Source organism: Drosophila kikkawai, chromosome 2L (assembly GCF_030179895.1).
Source record: "Drosophila kikkawai strain 14028-0561.14 chromosome 2L, DkikHiC1v2, whole genome shotgun sequence".
Classification (NCBI taxonomy): domain Eukaryota; kingdom Metazoa; phylum Arthropoda; class Insecta; order Diptera; family Drosophilidae; genus Drosophila; species Drosophila kikkawai.
In genome coordinates, this window is record NC_091728.1 from 22,791,331 (window position 1) to 22,810,000 (window position 18,670).

Genomic DNA, 18,670 nt, shown 5'->3' on the forward strand with positions numbered 1-18,670 from the left:
TAGGTGGTTTGGATTTCTCATATTTTTTAACTATCATTCAAAGGCACTCTCTCAATATTAGAAAAAACAACACTCAAAAATTAATAAATAGAAAAAAGATAGGTTTACCTAATATATTCTCAACAGTTCAATTTCTAAAAAATTGTAATTTTTAGATTTTTTATATATTTTTATTTTGTTCTATATTTTTTAACTGTGCACAAGAAATCCCTTTCAGAGTGGCCGTGAAAGGAGTTTTTGGTTCTCACGACCGACTGGAACTGACACTGGAAGTCCTTGAACGTGAATCTCTCCGCCTGGAAGCTGTGCAAACTTGTTGTTGGCGAACTGCATTGCCTCTCTCGCTCACGCTCTGTCTCTGGCCTCTCTCCATCCCAATTATTTTACTTCCTAATGATTTTTCATTATTAGCTCTCACCACCCCCTCCCTCGCACTCGATTCCTTTTGTTTTGTCTAAGGGCAGATATAAAGAAACCCCAAGCACTCTCGAAGGATACTTACAATGCACTTTCGGCCGCTTAAAAGTCGTGCATCTGCCGCTCAGCGTGGAAGAATGAAATATCCCAGGGCGAGGCGTCTTTAATGCAATCGTTTGTTTGATTTTTTCGGCCGTCGATGATGCTGCAAACAATTAAGCGTTTCCTCCCCTGCTTCCCGTCCTCTCGTTGTTGTTGTAGCATTGCATTCCAGGCGGCAAAAGCGCACACACAAAGGAGCGGGTGTACGAGAGTGTGTGTATTTGTATATGGTGGGGTGTGTTCTCCCGTTCTTCCGTCTGCCTTTCGCCCCTTCTCGCGCTATTCCGCCTTTCTGTGTTCCTGCGCCTCCTCCTTCGCGGACTGTGTTGATGTTGGGCTTTGTTCGAGCTCAAACTACCCTGGAGCGGCACCGTTGATCCTGGCCGTCGTGCTGTTGTTATTTTTGCTCTACACTCACGGACACGGACACGGGCACACAAGCACACACACACATTGGCCTGGCAGACAGACGCTTAATTTTCCGTTTGCCCCGGAAAATTGCATAAAATTATTCGCTATCCGCTTCGAATTCGACACTTTTCGCCGCCGCTCGCATTTCGACAATTCTAATTTAGTCGCGCACTTATCGCACTTTTATTTTGCGGCCAGACAACAGTTAGAAATCGGCGTTTCAACCGTTATTTTTGCTCAAATTTTGCAGATTTTCCGAGCGCCTTTCCCGTTTGCTTCGTTGCGACGCGACGACTCGATTTTCTTATAGCCAAACAAAAAACAACCGAAACCACAACTAGAGCTGTCAAAAAGAAAATCTATTTGCTATCGATATGTTGAGCATCGATAAGTCACAAACGATATTTCGGCCATATCGTTAACTTATATCGATATAACTAAAAACGATTGAAGCTATTTTGAATTTATTTAAAACTTAATAAAAATTTTACATTTTTGTTGGAATCTTATTAGATAAATTTTAAATTCTCTGTAAAATGAGAATAATATTATGTTTTAATACTTTAAATATTTAAAACAAAACCAATTAACTATTTTCATTATGTTTAATTTAATTTATAAAAAGGACTTTCAACAATTAAGGGGGTCTTCTCATTCAAAAGCCGTTTTTTGGACCCTTTTTAAAAAAATTCTTATTTGAAAACGCAAAGAATAATTGAAAACTTTTTTTATTTATTGTATTCAAAAATGTTCAAAGTAACTAAAAAAGTTGTTCTTGCCTCGATACGAGGGTTGTTCAAAGAGTAATGAGACTTCAAACTTGGTGGTCGAAAAAAAAGGTGTCGTCCTGGCGGCCACGATTCAGGGTCTCCAGAGCGTCCGAAATGAAAAATAAAAACGGGGTTATAATCAGAATAGATGTCATTTTCGGCTGACGGAACAGATTTTTTTTTAAAATTTTTAAAACAAAATGGCGGCCATTCAAAAAAAAAAATTCGATTTCGGGCGTTTTTTTTGTAGTTTAGTGTAAAAAAAAAATAGAAAAAAAAATTAAAAAAAAAATCTGTTCCGTCAGCCGAAAATGGTGACAATTCTGCGTCGATTCCACTTTGTTTCATGAAAATCGGTTCAGTTGAACTGGAGATATCATGGCCGCCAGTTCGAAAAACGTGGTTTCGAGATAAACGCGTTTGAAGTTTGAAAAAAGCTCATTTTGCATAGATCTTGCTTCACAAAAAAGGCTATATCTTCTAAAGTATTTCGAATTTCCAAAAATCCTTTTGGGGACATATACACACCATCCCAAGCTATAAATAAATGCAAAAAAAAAAAAATCGAAAAAAAAAGTTGCCCAATGAGAAGACCCCCTTAAACAAATATTTATCTTCTGGTAACAATTAAGGTATTTATTTGTATACAATGTTGATGTTGGTGCAGTAGATTATAAAGGTCATCGTCAGCATTATCACACAAGTCCACAGCTTAAGGGGGGGGTAAGGTATTTAATTTTTTTTTTCGTAAATTTTTTTTTATTTTTTATTTTTAAGTTCAACATCTTAAGAATATTGTGTCCAAGTTTTACATCGATCAGAGTAAAATTGACGAAGTTATGCGGAGTTGAACGAAGGTCGGTTGGTGTTCAATGCATGGGAATCACAAAGTTTAAAGCGCTCTCCTGAAAAATTCAATTTTTCAAATCGGTGTACACGATTACAGAAAAACTACTGGACCGATCGATTTGAAATTTGGCACACACATTCTTTAACTAATTCCTCAGGTATTCACGTCGGCCTTTTTTTAATTTTTAATTTTTATATATTTTTAAATTAAGAAATAACGTTTTTTTTTTAGTCAAAAATCGGGTTTTTGACTTTCAAATTTCATAAAAAATCACAAAAAAACTAAAAAAAAAAAAACGCTTCGTGAATACCTCGGGACACTTATCCTTTAACGAATGAGGTATAATTTTTTTAGATCGGATGATCCTGTGGACTGTTAGGATGTACACCGCAAAACAACTTTTTTTGGAGGCGACTCTGGAGATTCCCTATAACTTCTCTACCTCTAAATATTTTTCAATACAAAATTTATCAAAAATTATTCAAATGTTGTGTTATTATATGGTATTTAATTCATTAAGCTAACTTTAGCCGTTCCGCCACAATAATTTTTTGAAAAGTGGCCTTTTTTGCACCGAATTAACCTTACCCCCCCCTTAAGGAAATCAACGAATTAGGTGCATATACAAATATAAACAGAACTTTGTACAATAAAGCAATACCGAAGCAAACAATACGAAAGAAACGTGCTCCCATCCACCGAGATGAGGAGGGATGGCCCCCCCTAAAGCTTATTTCACCAGCTCCACGCTGAGCCGAATGTCTGTCTTGGGCATCAGTAGCAGCCTCTTTTTGTCGTACTCCATGGGAATCGCAGTCTCGGCACAGGGAGCGAAACGGTGGTGCTGCAGCAAAGCCACCAGACCTACCAACAGCTGCTGTTCCGCGAACCGAGCAGCAATGCATCCGCGCAATCCCTCGCCAAAGGGCAGAAAGGCGGCCGGTGGTCGGGGTTGTTTGGCACTCTCCGCAAACCGATCCGGATCGAATCGTTCGGGATTCTCGTAGATCTCTGGATCCCGATGAATGGCCGCCGTTGGTATCAGTACATTGTTCCCTCTGGCAATGACGAACACCGATCTGGGCAGCTCGAAATCTTTGGTGGCCCGACGCAACAGGAAGGGATGTGGTGTGTGCAGGCGAAGCGTTTCTGAAATGTAAAATAGGATCAGTTGTAAAGACAAAAATTTAACAAAGTAAAGGACTGAGTTGAGAATCTATCAGATTTCGACTGTGTTTTGAAAAATTATCAGTTATGAGGTAAAGTATTAAGTATTTTTCCAAGATTTTTGTAAGTCCAAATCCCGAGGTATAGGAAGCTGAAATACTACACTTAAACAGAGGCTTGGCTGAATTCCCTAATGAAACCGATCCAAGATTCATCCTCTTTTATACTGCATTACCCATTCTGTAATTCACCATTAAAAACCAAGTGTTTTCTTACCATTTAGGACCTGCTTCGTATAAGTGAGCTCCCTTAGGCCTTCCGGCGTCAAATGTCCGCCGTGCTGCTGCAGTGTTTTTCTGATCTCCGCTCTGGCGCGATCCTGTATATCCGGTTGAAGCGCCAACTCGTATAGGCAGAAGCCCAGAGTCACATTTAGTGGAACGAAACCCGCCAAGAGGCTACCAAAGGCCTGGGCCGCAATTTGGACATCGCCGAGTGGCTGGTCTGCGTTGGAGTACAGCTGGAGGAGCGTTTGCAGCGGCTGACGATCCCTGCGACGCTGCTCCTGCAACTGAGACAAGACTAGTTTTTCAAAGTATGCCGTGGCCGGCCTCGCGTAGCTCCTGTACTGCAGCAGCCGAGCGATCAGCGGAAACTCCAGGGCCAGATAAGCCTGCCACAGCTTAAAGTCGCCCCAGTAGCTGCGCGTCCACTTGGCGAACTCCTGGTTGTCCTGGCCATGTCCTAGGCCAAAGACCATTGAAGCCATCACATCTTTGTTGTAGACATTCACCAAATCGCTTATGTTGCGGGTCTGCAGGATCTCCTTGCCGAGATGGCTTTGAATTTTCTTAGAGATCTGTGCCAGCGTAGGGAGCAGCTTCTGCACGTTGCTGGGAGTGAAGACCTCGGCGCATTTGGCATGAAGTGTCCTCCATTTGTGCCCATCCAGTTGCAGGAGATTGCCTGACAGAGGCTCTTCGCTGGCATTGTTGTATAGGCCGCGTGAAGTGAAGTGGCCCGCATCGGTGAACAGAATTTGATGGACCAGCTTCAGGTCCAGCACCAACACAAATGGCTTCAGCCAGGCGTAGAAGCCCACGAAGGGTGCTCCTCTGCCCTTGTAGGCAGTGTATATGTCTTGTAGAGCTTCCTGCACGTGCTGCTTGCCATTCGCCACGCCTTTGATGTTGCCCCAAAAGAACTTGGGCTTCTCGTGCAAGATCCCGCGTCGCTTCCAGTAGCCCAGGCTGACTTTGACGAGGGCGTAGAACACCGACAACGCTCCGAGGGCGCTGAGCAGGGCGCGATGCAGGAGCTCCATTAGCTCGCTCCGGTTTGGTGATTTATTACAAAAGTTAACTATGCTTAACAGCTGCTAGAAACTGTTTTGTCGAGGAATTTGGCTCAGTGCCGTGGGCTTATCAGCGCCATCGCCGCGGTAGTAGCAGTCAGTTATCAGTCGATTGGAGGAGTCAGCAATTGATAATGTCCATTGGGCAGCGACCGCTGGAACGGAGAAAGAGAAACGAGGCTGAAACATGGATAGAACCAAAAGCTAACGATAGCCGAGTTTTATTGCTAAACACTAAGTACGGAGAGTGGCAGTGGCATCTACGGCTGCAGTATGAGGCACAGGTTGTACGTGCCGGCCGGGAATTCGTCGACGGGCACCCAGCGGACATAGCCTTCGTCGATCAGCTGCTGCCGGCAGCTGGGCACGCTCGCGAAATGTGGATCCTAAATGGGATGGAGGAGACAAGCTATGAGTTTACTGGACCGTCAAATTGGAATCAATTGCACTGCTGACTCACCACAATTAACAGGTAGACCCGACCAGTCTCGGCACTGCAATGATAGCCTATAATGGCCTTGGAGGCCGTGTCGCTGATACCTCCCACGGCAATGAAGCCCTGGTACTCCTCGAAGTAGCTGCGAATCTGCGCCAGCGCCTCTGCAGACCCGAGTTCCTTGACGTGCAGAATTCGACAGGGCAGTTGGTAGAGCACATCGATTACATAGAATTCCTCGAGGGTGCCGATCCAATCCCGCGAGCCCTCGAACCCGGCCCCCTTGTCGCCAATGTTGACCAGGATCTGCTGAATCTCCCGGATCGAAGGCACGTGCTGGTCCTTCACTGACACCGAAGAGCTGTCCCGTCGACGTATAATCCATGAAATTGCAGACTGCAGAGTACGGTAACCGCAGCCCCAGCCCGCGTCCTGGTGGCCATCGCAGCCGTAGTGAAAGTACTCGAAGCTGCCGCGGATGCCCAGTGTTTCCCCGACCGCGGTGGGTGGGGAAAGGATGCGCTGCGGGTCCTCCAGGAGCGAGTAGACATAGTCCTTAGGCATAATTTTAAGGGGCACAGGTGCTGCGTCGCAGTCCGCCTCACAGGTGGCCATTTTACGATCCGCGGGAACACCGCAACGCCTTCGAGTACTACACCTGTTTCCGCCACCTGCGTTATTGTTTATTTACCTTTGTCGATGATTTGTTTTTGTGAAAGTGAAAACGCAGCAGAGAAATTGGAATGCAAGTGTTTTTCGGCCCTGGCTAGAGATGGTAAATGTGCATGTCATGCACCAGTGACGATGTAACTGTGGGCTGGATATTACTCAATTTTACAACAATTTTGACTAGTTAAATCTCTCACTGAAAAAAAAAACACTTTTGATTTAATTTGTAAACAGACTGTTATCGATATATCGATTTCACGAACCCGTATACCTTGAAGCAGTCTTTGGGGCCCATCTCTAGCACACCATTTGTGTTATCGATATCGAAGCACTACGTCTTGGCGCGCTCATGAAAATTCAAAACTCCTTTGGGTTTAGTTACTCTTATTACTCATGCATTTCAAATTTTATTTGAATTATTAAATGTACATTATTGAGTTTAGAATTTATAAATATGTATGCTTTTGGTGCGCATACGTGTATGTGTGTATTTCAACGTTTTAATATATGTAAATACCATATTCGCATGGCTTATCTCGATTTTTGTGCTCTTCATAGTTTTTGTGACCAAACATTTGGTTATAATTGGTAAAATTTGAAACATACTGTATGCCTACGTGTTTGTTTCTGCGTTTCAACTATTTCTTTGATTGCTGATTGTTACCGAGTTGCCTTTTGTTAGGTTTTAAAAGTTTGCTTTAAAATGCATTGGAGAACATTGCAAAGTTGTACAATAAATATATATATGAGTGTACGTGTCTGTGCACCAATTAAAATACCTAAATTACATTGTGCGCTTAAATGATTCGTTATCGTTATCCTTTTTGGTGTATTTGTGGTGTGTGGGTGTGTCGGCAACGGGTTAAAAGTGTGTTCAATTAAAAATTATAAGTACAATACATAAAATACATTTATTAAATATACATATTTAGCGATATCACCTCGATTTGTTGTTATTGTGCTCTTAAAAATCATGTAACAGAAAAGATTTATATGCTAAATTATCAAATATTGTTATTTTTATACGTATGTTATGTATATTTTAAATATTTATACGACTCCGTTCTCTATCGGATTCGGACTCATAAATGCAGTCAAAATACGCTTGCGTCTAAAAAATACATTTCGCTCTTCCTCTCGTGTTCGCTCCAGTGCTCCTGTTTTTCTCTTCCGGAAACTACAGCCAAGTCTACATCTGAATCGTTGCTCTAAGGTGAATACTAATACAATCTCTTGCCTTACTCCAAACCTTTACGATTTTTAAGTGTGCGTGTGGGTTGATTTCATGGAACAACTTAGGCTAAAGGTCCTTATAATAACAAGATGAGTAACGAGCTAGCCGCCTTTTGGTAAGCATACATACCTAAGCATTCACTTGCTTGATTTGTGCTAGCGAAAGGCTCAAATGCGATACTTTGAAATAAATTGCTTAGATATGAAAATGCATCGCCGTTATGCATCTTGCTATTGTAAGGTCTTTGACCAAAGGGTAGCTGGGTTAAAACAGCCTTTGGGAAATGCTAATATACTATTTTCTCCAGAGAATATTGGAAGAAAGAAAGAGAAGGCGAACTCCTACAGCTGCTTTCCTTTCTAGCATTTTCCTTAAATCCACCCATCATCCATCCTACAGTGAGGCATCCTGCGGGTTATAAATGCAATACCACGCCCCCCCCTCACGCCCCTTACAAGGTGCAATATTCGGTGAGAATTGGTATAGATTTCAACAGCTCATTGATGTTGTGTTCCTCCAGATGCGCCAACAGCTGCTCGGAAGACTTCAAGAGGTTGACGCAGTTCTGCAGGTTCTCCACAATCTCCTTGGTCATGCTGTCCGAGGACTTGCTAATGAGCTCGGCCAGCTTCTTTCCCACCTCGCACTTGATCAGCTCCTCCTGCAGACGCTGGGCCTGAGCTGCCTCGCTCGCTGCCTGCGACAGGTAGACCACAGCCAGGATGCACAGGGCAATCAGCGCCTCATTCTGCATCACCAGATGCTGGGCGGTGAGCATGCTGACCATGGCCTCCACGGTGCCCTCGTTGGCCAGGAACTCACTCAAGCTGCTGCGATCGTAGTCCTGGGTGAGGGGAATCCTGTCGGCAATCTGCTCGGCGGGGGCATCGCCCTTGCGCGGCAGGGCATAGGCTATTTTGCTCAGGTAGGCGTGCTTAATAAGCCAGGCCATGAGGCGCAGCGACTCCCCGGTGACGCCCGCATAGTCGGACGATTTGCTCCAGTGCACCAGCTGCACGATCAGGGTCTTGTTCTTCAGCAGCTCCAGTGCAAGTTTTTCTGCAAAACGCAAAACAGATGTTGTTCATAGATGTTTTGGATCGGATTGCATGCTATTTTCGATTCCTCCCGCCACTCACCTTGGCCGTCGACCGTCATCCGCAGCGTGCCCAACAGCTTGAAGACGACGGGCGGCTGGTGGATTTCCAGCATGGGCAGGATAGTCTGTACCAGGCCCGCCTGGATTACCGCATTCTTGTTCGGCTTGGGTATGACCAGGTTGCGCAGCGCGGAGAGAAGCGCATGCTGCAGACGCACATCGTCTTTGACGCCATTGTTCTTGGCCAGCACCTCGAACAGCTTGTTCATGGTCTGCTGCTCCACAAAGTAGATGCAGTGGCTGTCGGTGCGTGCAAAGTTTCCCAATGCCAGCACGCCGGTGGTCAGTAGATCAATGTCCGACGAGTCCAGCCAGTCGACCATGTTCTTAAGCAGCGGTGTGGTGTATAGATAATGCATTGATTCATCTAAAACGGAATACAGATTTATATTAATAATTAAATATATAAATATTTAAAAAGAACTCACCGCCTGTGAGAATCAGCACGATCAGTTCGCAGGCGAGTTTCATCAGTGCCCTGGCCTCGCTAGTGCTAGCCAGAGTTTTGTACTTCTCCAGCAGGTTGTAGATGGTCTCGCAGAGACCGTCCTTGGCCAGCAGCAGCTTGACCTCGTCGCTCTCCGCCTGGTAGTGCAGCAGTTCTAGGCACATCTCGGCCAGATCTGGGTTGGTGGAGGCGGCCAGAATACGCGACAGTTGGATATTCAGCGACGAGTCAAAGTTCAGATCGGCCACGTTTTCGGTTAGGATGCTGAGCAGGGGCAGAGTGTTGAGCAGCAGGTCCTCGTGCTGCTCCACATTGGCAGCTCCCGTATCGATGATGGCCTGCAGCTTCTTCATTACGCCCAGCTCCATGGCCCGCTTGGCCAAGCCCTCGCCACCGAGCAGATAGTTGGACAGCAGACCACCGCGCACCTTGATGAACTGCGCCGCATTGGCCACGTCCTCGATGCTGGCTATGTCGAGCAGTCGCAGCAGCACAGCATCGCCCTCCAACTCGAGTATTAGATCCCTGGCCTCGTCATTCAGGTAGCATATATTCCCTAGGGCCCGGCAGATCTGGATGGGCAGCTCCATACTGCCTTCCGGTGTTGGCACCTGGCGCAAGCATTCGAGGAAGGCGGCAATTATGTCACGCGTTGTGAACTTCTTGCGCTGAATCTCAGATTTTGTGATCTCCGCAATGCACTTGGCGGCCTCCTTGCGCACATTTGTGTCGTCGCACTTGGTGAGGCCCAGGAAACATTCCGCCAGCTCGTGCTTGTCGAATAGTTTTGGGTCCTTGGTGGCCGAGATCTCGCAGAGCAGGTTTGTCGTATTTCCAGGACTGACGCTGGTGGTCTTCAGTTTCTCAATTAGCTCGTCGATTTCAGCTGGACGGAATAGAGATTCAATTAAGGAATATTACAGATTTTAACATTTTAAATTAAATTAATAATAATAATTAAATAATAGTGCCATTTGCATTCCGGAAACACTTTGCAATGCCAATATAAAGAGTAAGATACGTAACATTCATACCAGCCCAAAAAACGAGAATAAAAAAGTCACTTGCCGTTACGCATCTTATTTTCTATATTTTCTTTGGCGTTTGTCGGGTTTACAAATATACTTAAATTTTTTATTAAGAAAGTAAACCGAGATTGAAAGCTTACTTCTGGAAGCAAACTCTGCTTGATTTTTCTTATAGCAACTGTAAAATAATTAATATTTTAATCTGTAAAGAAAGAATTATATAATTTACAGAACCTAAAAACATTCCTACCAAAGCTCAGGGATGTAAACAAATGTTTCTTCATTAAAAATAGTAAATAAATTACTGTTTTTATCGAAAATTAACAGATTACTTTGCCTCGATTTATGTGAAATATATAGAAGATATTTTTCTAATATTTCCTAAGCGTAACCGCTCCGTTTCAGGGAGCACGCAATGTCACCCTGCCATGTCACCCTGGTCTTTGTTGGGCACCGCAAAATTGATTGCCAATTTCGATTATCGTCGGTGCCCGGATGGGAGAAAGACAAATGGTTCCAAAACGAAACGGTGGCTGAAACGTGCCAAGCCAAAAACTTTCAATATATTTTCATATAATGTAAAAAGAAGGTACATAAGTGACATTAAACCATGCCACATTTGCATCTAAAGATCGAATCTTTCTAGTTAAACCATTAGAATCTACTTTGTAGAAATGCTTAAGATAACTTGTCAAGCGTGTGTCCCATTAAAGGTTCCATTTGCCTCGCCAACAGCTGGCTTGGATTATAACAGGACCCAAGATGAGCAGGCCATTTGCATAAGTCCTTGCCACGGGTGAGAGGAAAAATAAAGGACATTCCGAAGTTTTGCGTACACTTATAAAGTGGGAAAGGTTTTAAATACGAACATTGTGAGGCTTTTTACTATAGTTTGAAAAGAATTCGTATAAAAGATTCGATTCTTTTGATTGTCACAAATAACTTTTAAAAGAAACATTTCATTTAAAAGAATAGGGTTTTAAGCCAACCTAAAAACAAATTAAATAAACTTCTTTATTTATGTGCTTATTTGAAAAGTTCTTCCTAAAACTACAAGTAAAAAAAATTCTAATTTAATGCAATAGTTACAAGTTAATTTTCAAATCCAAAATAAAATACAAATTGTTTTTGTGGTTGCCTTAACTTTATCTTAACAAAATTCTCAACGTAATTCCTTTTAATAGAATCTAAAAATAAATCGTCAAACGATAGAGCTCAGTATTTGCATATAATTCTGAATAAATTATTTATCTTTCCGCACACATACCCAGGCATTTGGCTTAAATTTGAATTTGATTTTATTTTTTTAGCCAGGGACATAGAGTCCCGTTTTATGGCCAACATTATCACAATATTATTATTTCAGTCAGTCCCTTTTTGCCGCCGAGCACACATGCTGGGAAATACATCCACACATACCTATGAGACACTCGAGCAGGGCGAAGGGCAAAGGCCAGACTCCGCCACTCGACAACTGGCGACAGTTGGTGGCAACAGGAGCAGCAGCAACATTGAGTGGACTGGGGTGGGCAATTCAACAAACTTTGTGGAGCTTAAATAATGAATAAGCGAAACAAAAACGCAAAAAGACCCCTACAACCATCATCATCCTCCACATCACCAGCGGTGGAGTCCACGATTTGGCATAGAAACAGCAACAAAGGATGCAATGGCAAAAGCAGCTTGCACAGGAGCCATAACAAACATGGCAACTAACTCGCAGACACATTGCACTTACAAGTGTAAGCCCTATTCTGCAGAAAGTCAGTGTAAACAAAGCAGTCTCGACTATTGAACACCTCAGGCAAAATAAAACGTATAATTTTGGGAATATCTTAAGCATTGGAAAGGGATAACGACAGATCAAACTTAAAGTAAAGTAACCTATAAAGTAAGAATGTTCTACAAAAAAGAGAGCAGAGTATGTTCCAAAGAGATAGCTGCTAAAATCTACCCTATACTTTCTTCGAATAAAACCGGAATATAACCATGTAATAAAAACTACAATATACCCTTGCCATTTTCATATATAACAGGTATGAATGCACATGGGATGCATCTGCATATAGAGGTATAGGGAAATTGTTGCATTTGCTCGTCCCGCCGCACTGAATGCAATTGGACAGGTGGCAGAGCCACGTCACCCCGTGGTGTGACAGGTAGACGAGGGATGCAAGAGGACGGACAGGTGCAGTGGCAGCGCGCGGTAGCGGAACTTCCGTCAGGCCTGGCCGGTGGCAGGAGGCAGTTCAGCTCCTTTAATGCGTCTCAGTTGCTTCTGGCACACAGCCACAGCCTTTTGCGTGCCTTTCAATGTTTGCTTTGGTAACTGGTACTCGTTGGTATTCAGAGTATGCCATCCAACCGTCCATCCATCCATCCATCCATTCCGTTCGAGTTCCGTGGCAAGTTCGTTAGCTTTTCGTTGCGGAAGCGGGCGGCGTTCGTGGCATTTATTCGCATGAATTTCTGGGGCAATTGCTTTATTTTATTTTCGTATTTTCCTTCTTTTTTTTTGTGGGTGTGGGACTCCGATTCCAGCCTGCGTTTTATTTTCAGCCAGTTGTGGTATTTGGTTTTCTCCATTAAACGATTCACTGACTTTGGCCACACACAAAAATAGCAAGCGAGCACAAAAAAATGGGAAAAACTAGTGCAAAACTTGTTGTTGTTCATTGCATGCTTTATTCATGCACAATTTGTGTCGTTGAAGTCAGGTTTAGTTGTATTGTTACTCTTTGGGCCTGCTGGTAGCCAAAAAAAAACTGTGGAAATTTGGGTTAAGAGAGCGCCAGAGAGCTTGGTACCAAAAATGGGAGCCATGGGAACCATGGATATGTATTTTAGCAAACTGGGTGATATGCATGTCATTGTATAACTTATATATTAACATAAGCGTTAAGTTTTTATGAATTTCTAGGGATTATCTATCTGAAGCAACTCCCTCCAATAGTCCTAATTACTTTTATACGAGGTTACGGTATGCTAAAATCAAAGGCAATATATTAATAAGATGAGTAACGGCCATACCTGTGAGCGGTTTAATCTTGAAAGCTTTCTTGAACTTAAAAAAAAAAATAGAGAGCCTGGATCAAGAGCCAGCCCGCAAAATTCAATGGCGTTACGCATTTTATTTTTGTATTGCCTTTGGTTAGATAATATTTTAACGTTATAAATCAAAATATGTAAATAAGAAACAAATGGATTTCATTTTAAGTGTAAATTACTTTCTATTTATTCCCACATTATTCAATAATCTTATTATTAACGACTTTTAGCAGAAAATACCGACGGCAAATTTCGGATTATTAGTTTGTAGTCGACTGCTGCTGATCTTGCAAAGGTCGATTCTCTAAGAGCTGTGAGCCTTCCACCGTCTTTCCGAGTTGGTACACCATCTGGCAGGCGGGCATTGGCATTCGCATGGCTTGCTCCAATAGCTTTTGATTGTTGGCCTGCCGCGCCCTTAGTAGCAATGTATCCCCTGGAAGGAGAAACCGATATAGATCTCCGATAGTTCCTCGAGCTCGACTCAAACTCACGCAGACTCCGTTCCTGCTTGCACTTCAGCTTTATATCCGATATGTAGACCTGCTCAATCTCTCGCTCCAGCTTGATTAGCTGCTGCTCTGTGAATTTGGCCAGGTTCTTTGGGCTGATATAGTAGGCTATGTGACTTGCCTGAGTGACGCGGTGCAAGCTGTGGGTTCTGGGGAAGATTCGGGTTACAGTAACCCCAGAAGCCGGAACAGCCAAGAACTCACCTGGTTGGCGTGAAACTGTAGACCGGTGCAGCCGCTATGTAGTGCATGGTGATGAACAGGAATACCAACGCAGCAACGACTCCAATCACTAGTTGTTCCGTTTGATACAGCGATTGGGACTGGGGCTTCCGCTGGTTGGCCGCCTGGTAGGGCCTTCTATGACCAGTCTTTGGCTTGTCCTCCTCTTCATCCTCCTCACAACCGCTTCCACTGAGGTAGTCTTCGTACTCCGACCGTTGCTGACCATGGCAATCGGCCACTGATGTGACCAAGTTATACGCAATCCGCTTCTGGCAGTCCGTGAGGCAGTCTGCTGCCTCGCTGATCCGTCGGAATGCCTGCTCCGCCCCGGGAGCTTGGTTCTTGTCCGGATGCAGGCGCAGGGCCAGCTTGTGATATGCCCGCTTCACTTCCGAGTAGGTGGCGTGGTGCGAGACACGCAGCACCTCGTAATGGCTGCGGCACCGCAGTACCTTCTGCACCACGTCCAGCATATCGGAGGTGAATACGTGGGGCAAGGCGTCCGACTGGCGTGTCGGACCGATCGTCTTCTGGGCATCGCTCTTCAGCCGCAGCCTCACGATAATGTTCTTCAGCTCCAGGAGGGCCAAGATCTCGCCATGGTCTGTACTATTCGCTAGGGCCTCGTTGATCCGCAGAAGAGCCTGCTCGTAGCTGCCCAGGCTTAGGTCGGTCACTACAAGGTCGATGCACAGACGCCTTCGCTGTCGGACTCCCATGGTGTCCCGTCCGTGGATATCCTCTTTAACCTCCTTCCCGGCAGCAGCGTGCGTAATCAAAAAGTTTTGGTTTTTCTTTGTTCGTTTGCAAACTTGGAATTTTGAATGATTTGTTGTTCGGGACAAAGCCGGGGAAGTGAATGCAGTGGGAATATGTGTTCTTAAATTCTTTGCTGGTCTTTGTATTTACTTTTCGGATAGCTACAAACACAAATTTACCTGAACCTGTCGATTTTTATATGTGAAACCAATCTGAATAATTGGGAAAAGTCAACTGATAAGTAGAAAACTGCTTATTTGAGCAAAAAAAAAACGTAATGGGTAAAGTCTTAAAGAAATAAAATGAAGAGTTCCATCGTAGGGATTAAAAAAAGGTAGAAAGCTACAGTCGAGTGTCCCCAAATAAGATATACATGCTATCCAAAAATGTAGGCAGGAAATATAACTTTAATTGAACATTTCTCTATAAATAACACCGGTTTCATATCCGAAATACCATATAAAGCTAGTATTGAGTGCAAAAAACCTCCCATTCTGAAATCGTACGGAAGGACTGAAGGATATGGATAAATCGACTCGGCTGGTGATGCTGATCAAGAAGGAAGTTCTCCTACAGCCTTTATACCTAATATTATTTTAAAATCTTTAGTAGATTAATATACAAATATATGTATTCAAAATGTGTGCTAGTATTTACATTTTACAAGATTTGTAATAAATAAAACATAAATCTTTAATTTACAGACACTTTAATACAAATATTTACAAATTCACGTAGTACAAGCTACATATATCATTTAGTACTCTCACAAAACTTGGATAGTATGACAAGCAATTGATGCGCATTAAAGTTTACTGGCAATGGGGGGATTCCCCCAAAAACCACCCGCCCTCGACTAGCCCCAAGAAGTATGCTTCAAAAACTTGTCAAGAGGACACACAAGACTCGAAAGTTAATTGAAATTAATTTCTATGCCAATTTGAATAGGGCACGAACTCAATTAAAACCTAGCTGGCACCACCCAGCTCCCCAGCACCCACCCCGTATTCATTCATTCTCAAGGCCATTAGGAGGGCCAAAATCTTATTAGCAGTAAAAAGAATAAAGCTAGAATGAGCCGGCAAGGGGAAATCACAAGTCGCACACAACAGCCAGAACAGCCAGATGAGGCAAATGAAGCAACGCCAGAGGAATACGGAAAAAGGCCCTGGAAAAAGGCAATAAATTCGTTGCTGGGTAAACTACAATAACAGCCAGCTAATCTGGGTAAGCTGCGTGGAACGAATGAAAAAAAGCCCAAAATAATAATAATAACAATAAAGCCCAGGCAGCAGTGCCTGCCGCGGGGAGCGGACTCTGTTGGCAACTGATATCGAGCCTTATCAGCGCTTTGGGGTTGATGGAAGCTCCCGGCCGCAAGGACAGCAGTCAAATTGTGCCAAAGACGTCGAGCAAACGCGTCGACAAAATGCAGACACAAAGGACCAATTAAAATCCAAAGTGAGTGAGCCATGGGGAGGACGTGGCAAACATCCCGCAGCTGGGAACGGCACTTGGAAAAAAGTTTCCTAATTTCACATAAATCTTTTCTTTAAAGGGATTTTCGGAAAGTAAAAAAGGTAACTCTTGCGTGGTGTTTTCCTTTAAAAAAATATTAAATAAAAATATTAAACTCATAACACAATATCAAATTTATCTGGTGGTTTTTTCTCCGTATGTCTGGTGGGTCTCGCTACGTTGGGCACAGCTGCTGGGTTGCGTGGGGGAGTGGAGGAAATGAAAATGGTATGGGTTTTGGGATGCACTGCCGCCCCTGTAAAAAGGGAAGTTTCTACGGTCCGGGATTTCTAGCACGTTCAAGTGTTGTTTGTTGTCGTTCTGCACGGTTTCCCCCCTCCAGAAAGGGTATGTATAAACAACCCACCTTTTGTGAGGAGTTTGTTTATGTGTTGATTCATCCAAGTGACAGTCGAAGAGTAGATAGCATAGAGAAACCTTTTCATATAGTCATTTTCATGGGCAACTACCATAATTAAACAAACTGAATAAATATATACGATGCTCCTAGCATTGATAATGTTGTGAATCTAGGATGGCTGTGTGCTCTCACCATTATGTAAGGGGCGCCAGCCAGACTGCATAGACAAGCTTAGTCACAAGTGAGCTTCCAAAAACAAAGGCTTTAAGAGTTGAGTCTTTAGAAGTACAAAAACAAAACCCACATAACGTCTGGGAGAAGTACTGATAAATAAAGTCTATAAAAACAAATCATTCTGTAGTGATTTATTCACATTTGTTGCCAGATTCCTAGGTGGACGCTTGTCGCCCGACCCTGTATGTTAATGACAAGCAAGTATCGTCCGTAATCAGATACAGATATTATCAATTTAAACTGCTTAGGTATCACAATATTATGCAGCTCGAATATTAACAAGCATACTCAAGTAATGTTTCATACAAATTGTAGTATATTCTTAGTTGTACTGTAGTTGTAGATCTCTATATTTATATATAGAATCCAATCAGAAAATTGATATACAACTTTAAGATCCTTCAGATTCTCATTTTTTTTAGGCAAAGATTAGTTCCAGTTCAATCCGACTGGTAATCCTGGTTCTTCGGGGTATTTCGAATTCGAGTCACCGACTTCTAGTCGTTTCTCCGTGTGCCTGAGTGTAATGCCACCCCCGGGGAATCAAGAGGACTGTCTGGGGCAGGGCAGAAGCGGAGGCAGGGTGTTGAGACACGCCGGTAAACCTTGCACCTCGCACAGGAGGCATATTCTCATTTATTAATGCGTCGTCACTGCTGCTTCATGCTCCCTGCGGTGGAGTGGGCGGCATGGGTGGATGGTTTCTGCTAAAAGGTGGTGGCCACTGCCTCAACCGCACTCCGCTCCCCGTCGTCCGTCGCCCGTGGCGCGTTGTGAGCGAAAGGGACACTCAATTCCCGCCAGAATTGCAAGAGCTTGCGCCCGGGCCATTAAAGGATAAAAGTCGACTTCTGATTGGGAGAGTGACCGTCCGATAAGTGTGGTAAGTGCACTGGGAGTCCCACATCCAAGCAGTGCATTCGTCTAATCCGAAAAAAGCGCGTAATATTGATTTTTCTCGCATGGCTCCGGGGAGCAGCCAGCCGTCCGGGAAGCTCCCCTTCCCCCAGAATTCTGCCGCCGCCGCCAGTTACAAGCACCTGGCACCGATTTTCCGAATCTTCGCAGCTCATAAATGCTGCACTGACTGCACCCGCACATACACATAGGCACACATACACACGGGCAGGTACAAATAGACACACACACAAAGATACGCATGAGTTGCATTTGTTTATACTGCGCGCCGCGAGCAACAAACAAAAAAGGGAAGCAGAGTCTCTGGCGTGTGAGTGTACTTTAAACGAGCGCTCATAAAAACGAAGAAATGCCCTGCATCGGGCCATTCTTTTATGTAGTTTTGGTTCTCAATTTCCTTTTCTGTTATTTATTACTCACTCGCCATGTTTGCCGCTTTTGTTGATTATTCCGCCGCTGCTGGTGCTGCTTCTTCTGCTCTCTTCTCACCAATTTACGGTTTTATTTTAGTTTTATTCGCGTGGTAGGCACGTTGTATCACTTTTTTGGCGCTCGTCACTTGCTGTATGGCTAATTGTTGATAAACGCAAGAGCTGAACACATTTCACGGCTTTTCCTTTTCATTTGTTTCTAAAGATGGGAGATCTTCGATGCCGCTGGCAAAACTATCGATGTTTTAGCATACGCGATATATCGAGTTAATCACAGTACATTTTCACAATGTTTTTGGAATAGTGTTGCCAATAGAGTGACCATTAAAATGGCTTCATAAATGGTTGTAATTTGTCTAAACAACGGTTGCAATATTTAGCTACATTAGCGTGGTTGGAACCGTTATTCTTGTCCCAACCTGTAAAATGCAGCAATTTGCTTAAATTTCAATTTGCAAAATACAACCCCGCTAGAATTCTGGTCGAATATGCTTTTGTTTCGGCATAATTTTGTGCCACCATTAGGATTCCAAACTATTTCACAGAAAATTTTAACTTCTTGTATTTTTTAAGTAGCAATAAGTATTTATTCATGCAATTAACCTCTATTCAGATTTTA

General features: G+C 43.5%; 4 protein-coding genes across 28 annotated transcripts in view; all 4 read right to left on the reverse strand.

The window, feature by feature from the left end:
• Positions 1 to 1,268, reverse strand: part of mim (missing-in-metastasis) — a 41,040-nt gene extending 39,772 nt beyond the window's left edge. For 17 of the 23 annotated variants that reach the window (XM_070283421.1, XM_070283410.1, XM_017175562.3 and 14 more), the window contains exon 1: positions 503 to 1,268. The gene's annotated coding sequence lies outside the window, so the exon portion shown is untranslated. The remainder of the gene's footprint in view (positions 1 to 502) is intronic. The other 6 variants (XM_017175563.3, XM_070283420.1, XM_017175556.3 and 3 more) reach the window with 3 other exon arrangements.
• A 1,054-nt stretch (positions 1,269 to 2,322) lies between these two features.
• Positions 2,323 to 6,404, reverse strand: Cyp6u1 (Cytochrome P450 6u1). Its single transcript, XM_017175573.3, has 3 exons — positions 6,199 to 6,404; positions 3,994 to 5,226; positions 2,323 to 3,699 (listed from the first exon to the last, which is right to left on the reverse strand). Exons 2-3 carry the CDS (start codon positions 5,039 to 5,041, stop codon positions 3,281 to 3,283), a joined length of 1,467 nt encoding a protein of 488 aa, XP_017031062.1. The 5' UTR covers positions 5,042 to 5,226; positions 6,199 to 6,404; the 3' UTR covers positions 2,323 to 3,280.
• On the reverse strand, positions 5,262 to 6,205 carry Ufsp1 (UFM1 specific peptidase 1). Its single transcript, XM_017175575.3, has 2 exons — positions 5,532 to 6,205; positions 5,262 to 5,457 (listed from the first exon to the last, which is right to left on the reverse strand). Exons 1-2 carry the CDS (start codon positions 6,120 to 6,122, stop codon positions 5,332 to 5,334), a joined length of 717 nt encoding a protein of 238 aa, XP_017031064.1. The 5' UTR covers positions 6,123 to 6,205; the 3' UTR covers positions 5,262 to 5,331.
• Positions 6,405 to 6,549: 145 nt separating the features above from the next.
• LOC108080719 (visceral mesodermal armadillo-repeats) lies at positions 6,550 to 18,267 on the reverse strand. 3 transcript variants are annotated; one of them, XM_017175570.3, is made up of 4 exons: positions 18,041 to 18,267; positions 8,998 to 9,903; positions 8,550 to 8,936; positions 6,550 to 8,469 (listed from the first exon to the last, which is right to left on the reverse strand). In XM_017175570.3, exons 1-4 carry the CDS (start codon positions 18,045 to 18,047, stop codon positions 7,862 to 7,864), a joined length of 1,908 nt encoding a protein of 635 aa, XP_017031059.1. In that variant the 5' UTR covers positions 18,048 to 18,267; the 3' UTR covers positions 6,550 to 7,861. The 3 variants fall into 3 exon arrangements, with proteins under 3 accessions (XP_017031059.1, XP_017031061.1, XP_070139315.1); XM_017175572.3 differs by lacking the exons at positions 6,550 to 8,469; positions 8,550 to 8,936; positions 8,998 to 9,903 and adding exons at positions 13,251 to 13,529; positions 13,588 to 13,754; positions 13,810 to 14,801 and having other exon boundaries at positions 18,041 to 18,241; XM_070283214.1 differs by lacking the exons at positions 6,550 to 8,469; positions 8,550 to 8,936; positions 8,998 to 9,903 and adding exons at positions 13,251 to 13,754; positions 13,810 to 14,801 and having other exon boundaries at positions 18,041 to 18,244.
• Between the last annotated feature and the right edge of the window lie 403 nt (positions 18,268 to 18,670).